Source organism: Equus przewalskii, chromosome 14 (assembly GCF_037783145.1).
Source record: "Equus przewalskii isolate Varuska chromosome 14, EquPr2, whole genome shotgun sequence".
NCBI classification, from domain to species: domain Eukaryota; kingdom Metazoa; phylum Chordata; class Mammalia; order Perissodactyla; family Equidae; genus Equus; species Equus przewalskii.
In genome coordinates this window covers 51868967-51883956 of record NC_091844.1, presented here as the reverse complement: position 1 = coordinate 51883956, position 14990 = coordinate 51868967, and the positions used below count along the sequence as shown (strand labels likewise).

Sequence of the window (14990 nt, the reverse complement as noted above, 5' to 3'; positions counted from 1 at the left end):
ACCCCTAGTACTTAGCTGGTTGGTAAGAAGCTAAAGACTTTACTAAGCAGTCCAACAATCCTATTGACTTAACTCACCATTGTTTTTCATGCTTTTAATGTCAGTTATCTTTAATACATTTTTCTCTACTCCTGAGAACGTTCCAGTTACCAGGGTGAAATGTGTAAATACCTATTGAAAATAGGTATTAAATAGTATTAAATAAAATAGGTATTAAAATATTTGAACTAAAATAAAATTTATTTGTTAATTAGAAGGACACTAGAGAGTTGGCTTTGAGAATTTCTGACTTTGATAAGTGGCCGTTTAAACGTAACAGCAGTTGGGGCTGGCCTGGTGGCACAGTGGTTAAGTGTGCATGTTCCACTTCGGCGGCCCAGGGTTCACTGGTTCAGATCCCGGGTGCGGACATGGCACCGCTTGGCAAGCCATGCTGTGGTAGGCATCCCACATACAAAGTAGAGGAAGATGGGCACGGATGGTAGCTCAGGCCAGTCTTCCTCAGCAAAAAGAGGAGGATTGGCAGCAGTTAGCTCAGGGCTAAGCTTCCTCAAAAGAAAAAAGAAAACAGAAAAAAAATAAAAGTAACAGCAGTTGTTCCACATTTAACTTTCTTTGTGTTGTCAAATTTAAAATATATAGTTGAAGATGAAAGATTCTGCATGTTTCAATTTATTTATCTCGAAATCTAAAATTTCACATTGAGTTCACTCAAGACTCTGCACGGTGTATATAAACAATTTTATATGATGCAGGCTATGGTACGTATAGGAGATCATTTATTTTTTTAATTTGCGATCTATTATTAGACTTCTAATTACTTAGGCTGGATGGAGGCAGAAAGGTCTCATTCTTATAATAACTGCCAATTATTTAGCTGGAGATTACAGGCAGAAGGCGTTCATTTTAGATAGTTCAGACTTAAGAGGTAACGTTTCTTTCCAAGGAATTCTGAACATACTTGTCTTTGTTTTGTTTTTTCATAACCCCAATCCTTCACATTTTACTTATGCCAACAAAATCTGCAATTTAACAAGTATCTGGAAATGATTAGTCTAATTTCCATCCTTTGTGCCCATATGTTCATTGAGGAAAGTCCGTATTCACTATGGTGATGAAAGGAACCTGTACAACAGACTTAGGCTCTGTAGAATATTTAGATTAATGTTATTAAGCATTTCTAGAGAAGTTTGCATTCCCTTACTTTTTATTCCTCGTAATATGATTCTAGAGAAGAGTGCACATTCTATTTCCCTGATGAGGTAAACTTGCTTGAAAAGTAAAATTTTTATTAAAAAATCTAATTTGATTTTCTTAAAACAATATAAATCTTTTTTCTGGTTACATTTTAAATAGTCATAAGGTTCTTGAGTCCCCAAATGACTAATTAGTACAGTAATAATCTATCATTCTCTTTTATTAATCTGAAAATTATACTGTCCTCCAGAGACCTCAGTTTGATTTGTGTGTTTTCATGCCAGTGTAGAAAATTTTACTTTTCACTGAAGGAGTTTCTTCTCTGTGATTGGAGAGAGATGCAAAGCCAGGACTGCTGTGGGGCTCATGGGACCCTGTGTTTTTGCAAAGAGATGGGAAAATCAGTTTCCCATGGGTTGAGGAATTTGCGTGCAAGTGTTGGAAGAGTTCCTTTGTGTGCCTGGCACTATGCTGGATGTCTTAGTTGCATTATTTCATTTATTCCTCTTAATCCTATGAGACGGTATCCTCATTTCTAATTCTGTGAAAATTGGACATCTAACTATGGATGAAGAGAGGTTTTTAACAAGACATCCCTTTCCCTGACCGTAGCACGTGTCGTTTGGCTCGGGAACATGGAGTTGCTGGGTGGAATGCTAAGATTAATATTGTCCCTTTTTTCCCTGTATGGACATGCAGTTTGAAATAGGCAGTAGAGTACAGGAAGTATATTTAATGCACCCAGGCGTGCTATTTAACGCTCAAACTGATTTTTAAAAACATGTTATATTTTTGATAGTAGTCCTCTTATAGTAACTGGCTGGGGTGCAACTTGTCTCATGCCCAGTCTACTTGATTTCTTCATTAATAATTTCTTAACACTAGAGTACTGCTTTATTCAAAACCATTTAGGGGCCTCCACATTTAAAATTAAAGGGTAAAGAAGATTGGGAATGTCCTGTAATAGCCAACACCTGAGAAATCCTTCAGGCACCCCACCCCCCCCCCCCCCCCCAGCCTGTAGATTTGCCCTTTGAAAGCATCGAGGAAAAAGAGAAGGGTTAACTCCAAAGTCACGAGTTTGAGACGTTAATATGCTTGAATTGAACATTATATTAAGAAAAATATCAGAAGAAGACATGAAAAGAAAATTTTTCCATGAGAGAAATGCTAGTGCTAAAACTCCGAGTGGAAGATGCTTTTAATACTCCCTTAGTTCTACATTCATGCAGTTCTGGTAGGGAAACGGGTCATTTAAGAGGAGTGGTGGCCGAGGCCAAAAATAAAGTTTCCTTGAAACCAGATGAGAGGCAAGCCCCATCATAAATGGAATCCTGACACCGTTCACTCACTAGAATGTAAATAAGCGAAATTTTGTGTCATAGAAAATGATCTAAGCAGAACAGGATCTTCACTGCCTTTTGTGATAGGGAGAGATGCTACAACAGCCATCCATAGAGAGCACAGCCCTTCTCTGGAATATGAGGCAGCAGATTAAAATTATATGGTAATCTTATGTATTGGTCTGGAAAGATCTCCAAGATCTCTTTTATGTACATAAGAGAGCACAATCTCTTTTATTTACAGGTGTTTGACTGTGTACGGTTGTAGGTATGTACATGCATAGAAAAAGAACTGGAAAGATACATATGAAAACATCTCCATTTTGGGAAGGGAATGGAAATTGGGGAGGAAAGGGAGATTTTTGTGGATTTACTCTATATGTTTCTATCTTTAAATTTTCAGACACACGTTAATTAAGAAAACCATATAAACAGGGAAAGCAAAGGTTTCAGGTCTCAGTGAAGATGTATAGTGGTGAAGGTGTAGCTTCTGGAATAAAACTGCCAGGGTTTGAATCCCATCTCCTTTGTTTACTGGCTACACATCCTAACACAAGTTAGTCAACTTCTGTGCCTCAGTTTATTCAATTGGAAGACAGGGATAATGCTACTTATGTCATATATTGTTAGGAGGACTAAATAAGTAACACCTGGGGGAACACATGGATCAGGACGTGACTGACAGACAGGAAACACTCAGTATATATTAGTTACTATAAATGATAACACTCAGACAACAACTAGCTATAATCAATTCTCTGTGCAAAGTTTCAGGCAAAAATGTTTCCAGTGACAGCTTTCATAATCACAATGCATTTTCTCAAAGTTGCATTGTAGTTGTTAATGATATTGTCTCATATTTTAACCCCACTGGTGCACAGAACTTCAAAAGGAAGAACACACAAAAACAAATGGAATTATCTTGTTTTATGTAGAATGCCATAGATTCCATTTGTCGAATAGTCCTGACTTTGCTTCTCTGACCGTGTAATTTAATGTACATATTATTAGTAAACCATAGAAATGGAAAGAGAAACAATGAAGTTTTTGTTTCTTCCTTAGGAAGACTATGATCGTCTGAGGCCTTTATCTTATCCAATGACTGACGTCTTCCTTATATGCTTCTCTGTGGTAAATCCAGCCTCGTTTCAAAATGTGAAAGAGGAGTGGGTACCAGAACTTAAGGAATACGCACCAAATGTACCCTTTTTACTAATAGGAACTCAGGTATGTCTGCTTTGATTTTACTCATTTAAGAATAATCTCTGGCTTATCTTGTGTGGTGTTCCTTTCAGACAGATGGTCCTAAGGTTTAGCAAATGATATATGTGTTTCATCTCAGTTGTTAGTTAACATAAATTTTGTCACGTTTTTTGGAAAAAGTAGTGTCAAAAGAAAGCAATTATATTAGTTGGTTTAAAAGTTAAGTTCTTTTGTTTAATCTTTTTTTTTTGATATGTGGGGATTAAATGGGACTACATGCTCTGATTTCTCTTTAAAGACTTATAATATTATGGGACATTATTGACCTTTCTTAATTAGATTGATCTCCGAGACGACCCCAAAACTTTAGCAAGACTGAATGATATGAAAGAAAAACCTATATGTGTGGAACAAGGACAGAAACTAGCAAAAGAGGTAATGGAACACTTACAGAATTTGAAAATAAATGTAAAAGTAGCCAAGGTACTAACAGAAGCTAACATTGGTCATGCCTTTTCTGTATGCCAGGCACTGTGCTGAGTGCTGTACATGCATTATCGCATTTAATCCTTGCACAACTCACTGAGGTGGTCTGACTAGTTCCCCTGTTTTACGGAAGAGAAAACAGAGGCTTAGAGATGTCAGGTAACTTGTAAGGTCCTGCAGGTAGTCAATGGCAGAGCTGGGTTTCGGTCAGGCCTGACTCTGAGCCCAGGCTCTTACACCTTGCTGCACTGCCAGCAGGATGCTGCTGATGAGAGGCATCAGAAGAAGGTGCTGGTCTTTAAGCCCTTCTCAATCACTTAACCATTTGTCCTGTGTCAAAACAGGCGCTCTGTCTTCACTTAAGACTCATGGGGTAGGTAGTGGAGTGGCATAGGATAACAGTTTAAATATGAATTTAAAAACAAAAAATTACAGCTAAGTTTGAAAAGAACTGTGTTGAATATTCTTCCAATCTTTTTATGAAAGATAGAAAATGTTAGCATTCTAAAAAATATATAACTGTGGTGCACATAATACCTTTTAACTTATATTCTCCCTCACCCCAAAGCTAGGCTTACTTTTTTCTCCATTTGGCTCTAATATTATTGGATTCCTATTTTTTAGATGTTGTGACTTTAATAGGACTTTTGTGGAAACAGAACCCAATAAGGTCTTTTTAAATGTACTATTAGGAGGCAGAAGAAAGCAAGAAAACTTTTGAGAGCACAGTTTTTTTCCTATAGCAAAAGATAAATGGCACCACTAACAAATCACTTTAGAAATTCCATGTATTAAATTTTGTAATCTTGGGAGAGAAGGAATTTCTAAATGTCATAAAGGTATAAGTCATAAGTGAAAATACTGATGATTTAACTATATAAAAATTTAACACCACATCAACTGCCGGAAATAAAATTAAAAGTCATATAACAAACTTGACATGTATGGCAGAAAAATGGGTTAATATCCTTAGTATACAGGAATCCCTTGCATAGGAATTAATCAGAAAAAAACATATAACCCCAAGAGAAAAATGGGCTAAGAACATCAATTGCAAATTCACCAAAAAATGCAGATTGCCTTTGAAAATAGGAAATATATTCAGACTCCTTAGTCGTCAAATCTAAGTTCAATTTCCTTCCATAAGATTGGCCAAAAAATGAGAAACTAATTATAGTAGCCACTGTTCCAGGGGTATACGGGAATGGGCACTCTGTTATACTGTTACTCATTGAGTAAAAGTAATCTTGATAATATGCAAAAGGCTTGAAGTCATGCACACTTTTGTTCAAGGAATTCCATATGTAGGAATTCATCCTAAGAAAATTATTAGGGATGTGCTTTAAGAGATGGCCACAAAGTTGCTACATTGTTTATAATGGCAAAGAAAGCCCCTGCATCTATTAAGACTTTATACTAATTTATCTATTGAGATGTTCATCTTTATTATATAGTTTAAGGGAAAAAAGTGGTTGCAAAACAATATGATCCCATTTCTAGACCTGTCAGCAGCATCTGGCACAGCTGGCTCCTTGAAACACTCTCACTTGGCGTCCCTGAACGCCCTCTCTCAGGTCTTCTCCCCTCTTGTTGGCCTCTCCTCCATCTCCTCATCTCCCTGTCTGTGAATGTTGGGGGGCCCAGGGATCAGCACGCAGCTTCTTGGACATCTTTTCCTCTATATCCACACACAACTCTCTAGGCTTAGGTGAGCTTCTATCAGTCTTATGGTTTGAACGATCTACTACTGAAGATTCCCAAATTTCTATCTCCAGGCTTGACCTCTTTCATAAACTCTAGACTTGGTCATCCAACTGTTCATGCAACAAGTCTATCTGGGTGGCGAAGCATCTCAAAATTAACATGTCCACAACAGAATTCCTGATTTGACACTTCAAGCCTGTCCTCCCAGTTACTCGAGTCAAAAACCTTTAAGTCACACTTGATCTTGCTCTTTCTCTCATACCATACAGCCAACCCTTCAGCAGAAACGCATTGTTCTACCTTCAGAATATATCCAGAATCGAGCCACTCCTCACTAGCCCCTCCTCTGCCAGCCTGGCTCAGGCCCCCTCCCTCTCTGGCTTGGATTACAGGAACAGCTTCTAATTTGCCTTTCTGCTTCTGTCTGTGTCTCATGTTCATCTGTTCTCAATACAGCAGCCGGAGGGAGTCTTTTAAAATATAAGCTCCATCAGGCCGCCGCTCTGCTCAGAATCCTCCAGTGGCTCCCAGCTCAGTCAGAGTAAATAGAAGCCACGGTCTTTCCCGTGGCCCACAGGCCCCTGCTACCTCTCCGCCCCACTCATCGTACTCCAGGCACGCAGCCTCCTTGCTGTTTCCTCAAAGTCCTCTACCTTGGGGCCTTTGTACTTTTGCTGCCCCCTCTGCCTGGAATGTTCTTCCCTAGGTAGACATGATTCGTTCTTTTACTCCTTTCAGGTCTGCTCAAGTATCACTTTCTCAATGAGACCTTGCCTGATCTTGTCCCCACTCCCTACTTGTCTCCCTTCCCACATGTTACCTGTTGACATTCTACCTCTGTGTTTATTAGTTCTTGGTCTTCTCCCTCTAAAATGTAAGCTTTATGGAGAGTAAGGTAGGAACTTAATTTTGTTCCTTGCTGTATTCTCGCATTTGGCAATAAGAGTGCTCAGTAAATTTTCAGTGAATGAACAAATAGGTCCCCTCTCAGAGTAGAAGCCAAAGTCCTTAGAGTGGCCTCGAGGCTACCTCACTGACCTCGTCTCTTGCCCTTTCCCCCTTGCTCGCTCTCTCCTGCCACTCTGGCTTCTTTATCGTGCCCTGACCGCTCCACACATGCTGCTGCATCAGGGTCTTTGCGTCTGTGGCTCTGTCTGCCCCTAGGTGTCTCTCACTGCTCAACTTCACCTCGTTGAGCAGCCTTCCCTGACCACCACCGCTGTCCTCTGCACGCCCCATCTCCCTCACTCTGCTGTCGTTTTCTCATGGCAGGGACCACCATCTGCTCAGTGTTCTCTCCCCCAGTAGAGCTTCAGCAAGTGTAAGCGTCACACAGCAGAGACTTGGCTCTTTTGTTCAGTTCATCGACATTATCCCCAGCACCTAAAACAGTGCTTGGCATATAGCAGGTACCCAGTAAGTATTTGATGAATGAAAGAGTTTTTCATAGAAAAAGTCTGGAAGGATATACACTAGTATTTTAAGTTAGCTATCTCTGGGTATTATGAATATGGATGATTTCATTCTTTTTGCATAGCTATATCTTATAATTTTCCTTATAAAGTTGGGTTGTGTGATACCAATTGTATAAAAGAGATTTTATATATTTGTGACTTTTTTTTTCTCCCTCCCAGATAGGAGCGTGCTGCTATGTGGAATGTTCAGCTTTAACCCAGAAGGGACTGAAGACTGTTTTTGATGAGGCTATCATAGCCATTTTAACTCCAAAGAAACACACAGTAAAAAAAAGAATAGGATCGAGATGTATAAACTGTTGTTTGATTACGTGAAAACATCTTCAGTGGCCAAGGAAACTGTCCATTTCTGTCAGAAAGCATATGAAATGCTACAGCTATACCCAGACCTCTTAGAAATAAGGAAGCAGTTTAAAACTTGAAAGGAAAAAAACCCAACCCTGTCCTCAGAATTCTATAAAGTTCATTAAGAATGTTTCTTAAAGGTCCAAGAAGCAGCAAAAAGCATCTGAAGCCACAATCTAATATAAATACTTTATTTCAACTAGAAGGTACAATCTCTCAGGGGTTTCATAGTTTAAAAAGCTACAATCACATCATGTTGTAACTACATAAAAAACAGTGCTGTAAATGGAACTGCCTGGCTTAGACCGTATACATTTCTGCACAGTCTTTATGGAATCTGCACAAAGAAGTATCTTCTCCCTTTGCTCCAATTAATTGTTCTTGTATGTAAGTTGCTTTCTATTCCAGTATATCCAGAGTGGTGAGATAAAAAGGCCAGCCACATAGCCAAAGGTCGCTCCAAGAGTACAGGAGATGGGCCAGACCTGAGGAGAGAATGTATGATATCAAAAAAGAAGAGACATTTTATTATTACTTGAGCACAAGTTAAGTGTAACCTAAATATTTCTATATTAAAGCTTAATGTGCTTTCTTAATGCCAAAAGTGTACGAAGGTCGTAACCGCGTTTATCATGAACACTAAGAGTGGACACGTTTGAGTTACTGTGCATTCAGCTGTAACAAGGCTTCTGGCGACTGCAGACTTAGTTTGATGCTCCCCAAACTGCATGAGATACATGCTGAAGTTACTGATTAAAATTTTGGGTCAGACTTTGCCATAATCCTGGACTCAGTTTAGCTCTCTCAACTAGTTGGTAATTTTGTTTTTTAATTTCCACATTGGCTTGTATATCAAATGAAATGAGAAGTGTGTACGCTGACCAAACCATAAGAAACTTTAAATTATGTTAAAGAGAAAGACCTAGAATTCAAGCATGTTATGGAATTCATAACAAAGCAACTGCTTCCATAATAAAACTGATGCCACCTTTCAGATATAGATATTGGAACCATAGCAGAAATTATAGAGCTACAACTTAAGTACACACCTAGGGTGTAAGTTAAACGAAATCCTGGCTTCCAAATACCCATTTTCTCCAGCCATATTACGTTTCACAATATTATATCAAGCCAGAAGTAAATAATGTTGATATAATTTCATCCACAAGCAGTGCATGTTGGTCCCTAGGTGAAAGGCCTTGCTTTAAAAAAAATTTTCATGTTCATCTGTGAAGCTTATTTGGTATACTGGAGCCATTTCTAATCTTTCTCTGGGGGATCAGGCCACAGAACCATGTTAGAGGTGAACCATCTTAATTACTAGTTCTATTACCTACTCAAGCTTCCTTGTTTGGTCTGCTGTGGATCTGCCTTATTCCAAATGCCATGCAACAAACAATAGCGTTAGACAGAGTTTCATTGTGCACAAACTAATGCTGTTCAGAGAAGCATAATCTAATCCATAATTTTTTTTCCAGCCTTTCCTACATTTAAACTTGCTGTTGCCTAAATTATGATTTCTTTATGTCTTTGGTGAGTTTCTGTTAATTTCCATGACTTGAGCTTATACCTATGTCTATTGCACAGATTGGGTAATGGAACACTAAACTTTTATACTTGAAAATGACAGCCTTAAATGCTCATATCAGTCACAAATCTAGGATGTACTGTCTTGTATGTGAGCTTTGTAGAGATTTTTTAAAGTGTAAGCATCATCTTCCCCATTGAAGAGTGGAGAGTCTACTGGATAACTAGTCAGGAGCTTCCTCTCTGAACTGGACAGTGGATGTCTTCCTTCTCCCAAGAAGTGGTGATCACATGAAGTAATCATGGCCTCATGTGTGCTCAAGTGGAATCTTATGTAACTTTCTCATTTAATTTTGGTCTGCTATTTTTAGATAGAATTGAAAGGAATTGTATAAGTCAGTTAGTATATTAGCTAAATTGTCCAACACATGGTATAAAGGAATTAAGACAGTAAAGTATTACACATTTCCAACTTGCCTTTGGGGATTTGATGGGGATTCTTTTTCTCTCAAATTCACATCTCTGAAACTCTTCATGCTTGGTTTACTAGCCAATGAAAGTTAGTATCTAGATTTTGTCCTGCCCTAAGAGAAATGGCCTAGGAATCTGGAAACACAAACTCTAGTGTCACCTGTTTCTTGATTGAGCCTCAGATCCTCATCCATAAACATGGGAGGTAGAACAGATGATCTCCAATCTCTCTCCCATTTATCAATTCTTACAATTCTTTTCTTTCTTGGTCACAGTAATCATTGTTGGACATTATCTTTCGGCTTCACATTCTTAAGATGGTAAGAATCCTGTATATAGATTATTAGAACTCTAAGCAGAGATGATTGTATCATCTGAACCTGAGGTGCCTTAGGTACTCTATTGACCTTGATGGGGTTTGGAGTTTCCCATTGCTTATTAAGAGCCTTTTCATTGCTTTGGTTTTTTAGTATTTCTTTTTGCAAAATCCTTCCTGCCACTTTAACTAAAACCAAAGATTTGTTTTCTATTCATAAGCAGATTGTAGAAAAATTGCCTTATTTTCAGAAGCACGTCTTCATTAAAGACTTAGGTTTCAGTAGAAATTCAGACTAATCACTGGAACGACTAATTCAAAGTAGTGAAATATCTGGGAAATAAAATATTTCAAAAATACCTTACTGATGTGAATTTTGCTAGTGAATGCAAATACATTGCTTCAAATAAGGTCATGTATGAATAAACTTAAAAGAAAGTTCTTTTTTTTTTTTTTTTTTTTGCATATAATCAGTTCTAAAGTTCTTAAAAATAATTTTAGGGGCTCCCTGAAATCTTATTCAATACTTTGCTAACTTATACCCTTATTCTATCTCTAAAGGTACATTTTAGGTTAGCCCATATTGAATTACCATATTTCCATAAGGAGAGCCTGAATTAATGGTTTTTATTGTGAATTAGCTTAGTTACTTTAGGCACTGCTTCCATTTTATTTTTAATTATTAAGTACCAAATTAAATACTGGTTTGTTGGTTGTTGCTTTTTAAGTGATTGTTACTTTAACAGTGTCCCATTTTAACACGTGGGGTTACAAATAAAATAATATGCATAGTTTACTATCTATGTAAAGCAGTGAACTTCTTACCGTAGTAGTTTTTATTTAATACCTATGTGAACATTCGGGGTGATACTCTTTCCTCTGTTTCTCATGCTGAGTCTACTCATCACTGGCCACCTGTGAGCACCTGCACTTTGTTAAAGAGCACATTGTCAAAGTGTAGGAGAATAATAATCCCTCGGGAATCCCAGCCAAATCCCAAATTGGGTTACTAAATTCTATTTTAAGCACTTCTAATTTCAGTCTGGCTCTTTGTTTCCAAACACACACATACACATTCACACACACATTCTTTAAATAGCTGCCATACTTCACCTCCAACAAAAATGAAGTAAATATTCATTCACAAGTTTTGTCTAACAAGGGGTTAAGGCTTGGAACACTTGCTGTTATCAGCGTCTCAAGAAATCCATGTCATCAGCAAATTAAAATGTTGGACTGGCTTTGAAGACTGTTTGCTAGTGATGGCTCGGGGTTTCCTGCTTGACTTTCCTGAAATAAGTTGTCCTTAAATGTAACACAGTCATTTTTTTTTAAAAGAATTTCTTTATATAGGGCAACTTTCCTCATTTTTGTAGACCCAGATAGGAAACGGCAAAGGAGCAGCTGAAGGGAGCTGGGGGAGGGTGCCCACTAATAACTTTCCTCAAGCAATTTCCTACTAACCTTATAATTGCTTAAAAAAATTTAAAACTATACTATGGCAACAGAATTCATACTGACTTGTCAACCAATCCTAGCTTAATTATGTATTTTCATAATTAGATTTTACAGTTTTCCATTCAAAACTATTGTCTCACATACAGAGATGTTTCTATTTAACATTCTTTATGCCACAAATAGGATTAAAAACAACCCACATGGTATCATCTATTGAACAACTGCATCACTCTAAACATTTCTCCAAATTATGGTAATCTGAGATGGCTATATATAATCATCTTATTTTGTTTTAGGAAAATAGAAAACTCAAAATACACATTCGTGTACAGGAGGTCCTTCACAAGCATTTGCACCAAAATGACAATCTTTCTATCCAGCTTTTTATAAATTTAAATTTTTTAAAAATCACTAAACAGAAGAAACAAAACCCTGTTGTATAAATAAAGAATACAGTGCAGGTGGGTAAAATTATTAAGATTACTGTTAAAAGGAAAAACCTATTTTAAAAAATGAGTAGCTAAATGTGAAGAAACTATCTTGCTTAAAGTACTATTATTCTTTCTCTAAATCAAATGACTCCTTTTAATGTATTTTTCATCACTTAAACCAAAAAAAGGGTCAGTGTTCTCGTAAAATAATCAGCATTAACGAAGGCCTAATATAGGGTCTGGGTATGTGGTACCAGCAATAAGTTATTTTTCTCTCAGAAATAAAAACATTTCAGGGGCCGGCCCAGTGGCGTAGTGGTTTAACTTTGCATGTTCAGCTTCAGCGGCCCAGGGTTCACTGGTTCGGATCCCGGGTGCGGACCTATGCACTGCTTATCAAGCCATGCTGTAGCAGGCATCCCGCATAGAAAGTAGAGGGAGATGAGCATGGATGTTAGCTCAGGGCTAATCTTCCTCAAAAATAAAAACCTTAATAATATAGACATAACTGTACTTTTTTCTCTGTTAAAAAAATCAGTATTATTGCTGGTTGAAAGACATTTCAAAATTATTCAAGCTTATTTGCACCTGAAGCCCATACTGCTCTCTCCTGATCAGGCGTTACTACAGAACTCTGCTTACACTTTAGGAAAGGAAAATGCACTCATAGACGTATGGAGTGTTTGATATTTTTCAAAGCATGTTTTAAATAGTACAGAATAGTGATTAAGACCACTGATTTTTGTATTAGACTGGATTTGAGTCTTAGCTCTGCCATTTATTAATATATGACTCTGGGCAAGTCACCTAACCTTTCTGTGCCCTGGTTTCTCATCTGCAAAATGAGGATCATCATAAAACTCACCTCATGGGGATGCTGTAATGATTAAGTGATATAATGTACCATGTACTTATAACCATACCTATAATAGTATCTGGTACGCAGTACAAGTGACCAATCCATGTGAGCTATAACTGATGATAATCTTTTAGTTCATATTCCTAATAAGCACATAGAAGTTGTTATAATCTAGAATATTATCATTCCCCAAATACACCACATCTAAAGCTGCTATTAAAATCCTGCCCAAATTTTCTTTAAGAACTTTAAAAATATTTTTAAAAAACTACATCCAACAGAATTCATGTTTCCTTCTTGTCAAACATGATCCATATATATTTCATATAATTTCAGGGGTTCACAGAGCTCTGAAGTCCATCGATGGAGTCCTGGTTAAGAATCCCTGTACTCTTTATCACTGTACCCTAACAAGTATTTTTACTAACAGCTCTAGTCGGCCAAAGACATACAGTGACCCTTTACATTTTGGTTTCAGAGTTTTAAGGATCAATTTCAATGAGGTAGATGGCATTTGTTTGTTGTTATGTGATTTGAGAATAAACAGTTTAAATACATTTTACTTAATTATAATATGTACAATATTATTTAGGTTCCTTTAATATATATTAAGTGCAAATAGATTTGTAACCTTGTAATGTCATTAAAATGACATCCGCAGGGCCTGGCCCCGTGGCCAAGTGGTTAAGTTGGTGCGCTCTGCTTCGGCAGCCCAGGGTTTCACGGGTTCGGATCCTGGGCGTGGACTCAGCACCGCTGGTCAGGCCATGATGAGGTGGCATCCCACACAGTACAACCAGAGGCACTCACAACTAGAATATACAACTATGTACTGGGGGGCTTTGGGGAGAAGAAGAAAAAAAAAGAAAAGAAAAAGAAGATTGGCAACAGATGTTAGGCCATGTGCCAATCTTTAAAAAAAAAAACGATATCCGCAAGTTTTTGATACTCCTATAACAGCTAGTTTGGTTATGTTACTGACTGTAGCAGTTTATGAGCTGCTGCAGGTTTTCCCAAATAATTAATGATGATGATTTTTTTGAAAATTAGTTTAAAATATCCAACAAAAAGCTTAAAATTATGTAAAAACATTAGGCGACTTTAAAAAATACATCATATTTTCCTTGGGAGCTTTACTTTGCTTTTCTGAGAAGCAGCATGGGACAGTGGAGGGAGAACAATCTGAGCTGCAGGGCCAGGTCAGTCACTTACTGGCCGTATGACCTTGGCCAGGTCACTTAACATCTGAGCCTCAGTTTCCCAATGTGCAAAACAGGGATAATGTACCTCTGGTACTTAAAACATGGAGCTACTGTACTAAACGAAGTAATATTTTAAATTCTGTCACAAAAGCTGTATAGTACCACCCATCAGTATCATTTTGTATATTACATGATATAACTTAAAAATTAAACTTTGGGGCTGGCCCAGTGGCGCAGCGGTTAAGTGCGCACATTCCACTTCGGCGGCCCAGGGTTCACCGGTTCAGATCCCGGGTGCAGACATGGCACCACTTGTCAAGCCATGCTGTGGTAGGCGTCCCACATATAAAGTAGAGGAAGATGGGCACGGATGTTAGCTCAGGGCCAGCCTTCCTCAGCAAAAGGAGGAGGATTGGCGGCAGATGTTAGCTCAGGGCTAATCTTCCTCAAAAAAAAAAACCTTAAACTTACATGATCACTTATGTAAGCAAATACTTACATAAGTATAAGCTAGGTAATAACTGCTAGGTATTACCTGCTAGGTAATAATTAGAACCAGCAGTTAAGAACAAATAAAACAGTTCATGAGCAATGTTATACTGAGCTATAGGCACTATTCCCTTGCCCTTGTAATATAATCATGTTTAATACATGCTATTCTTTGCATGAATGTCTGGGGAGTATAAAGCTCACAAGAGAAAATGCTCAAGAGCTATACAACAGACTGCATTATATTAACCATATGTAGCCTCATCTCAGAAATAGAAGGGTGATTCCTGCTCTTAGCTGTTGTTTTTCATAAATTTTAAGAAGCATAAGTACAGAAATTGCTAAAACCTACCACTGGTAGACATTTGTACAATTAGTCTCCATTTGAATGATTCTAATCATTCAAAACTATCCATTGAGTTCCTACATGAACCAAGCAATTAAGGAGCAAACTAAGATTACTTAATTTTGGAAACATTTTAAT

At 37.7% G+C, this 14990-nt stretch overlaps 2 protein-coding genes across 4 annotated transcripts in view; one reads left to right on the top strand and one right to left on the bottom strand.

The window, feature by feature from the left end:
• RHOQ (ras homolog family member Q) overlaps positions 1–10864 on the top strand; it is a 38869-nt gene extending 28005 nt beyond the window's left edge. The window contains exons 3-5 of one of the 2 annotated variants that reach the window (XM_008541481.2): positions 3603–3767; positions 4083–4178; positions 7568–10864. In XM_008541481.2, the coding sequence (XP_008539703.1) occupies positions 3603–3767; positions 4083–4178; positions 7568–7723 (417 nt within the window). In that variant the 3' untranslated portion in view covers positions 7724–10864. Of the gene's footprint in view, positions 1–3602; positions 3768–4082; positions 4179–7205; positions 7354–7567 lie in introns of those variants that run through there. The other variant, XM_070573978.1, reaches the window with a different exon arrangement.
• PIGF (phosphatidylinositol glycan anchor biosynthesis class F) overlaps positions 7929–14990 on the bottom strand; it is a 32467-nt gene continuing 25405 nt past the window's right edge. For both annotated transcript variants that reach the window (XM_070573980.1, XM_070573981.1), the window contains exon 6: positions 7929–8238. In XM_070573980.1, coding sequence (XP_070430081.1) covers positions 8125–8238 — 114 coding nt within the window. In that variant the 3' untranslated portion in view covers positions 7929–8124. The remainder of the gene's footprint in view (positions 8239–14990) is intronic.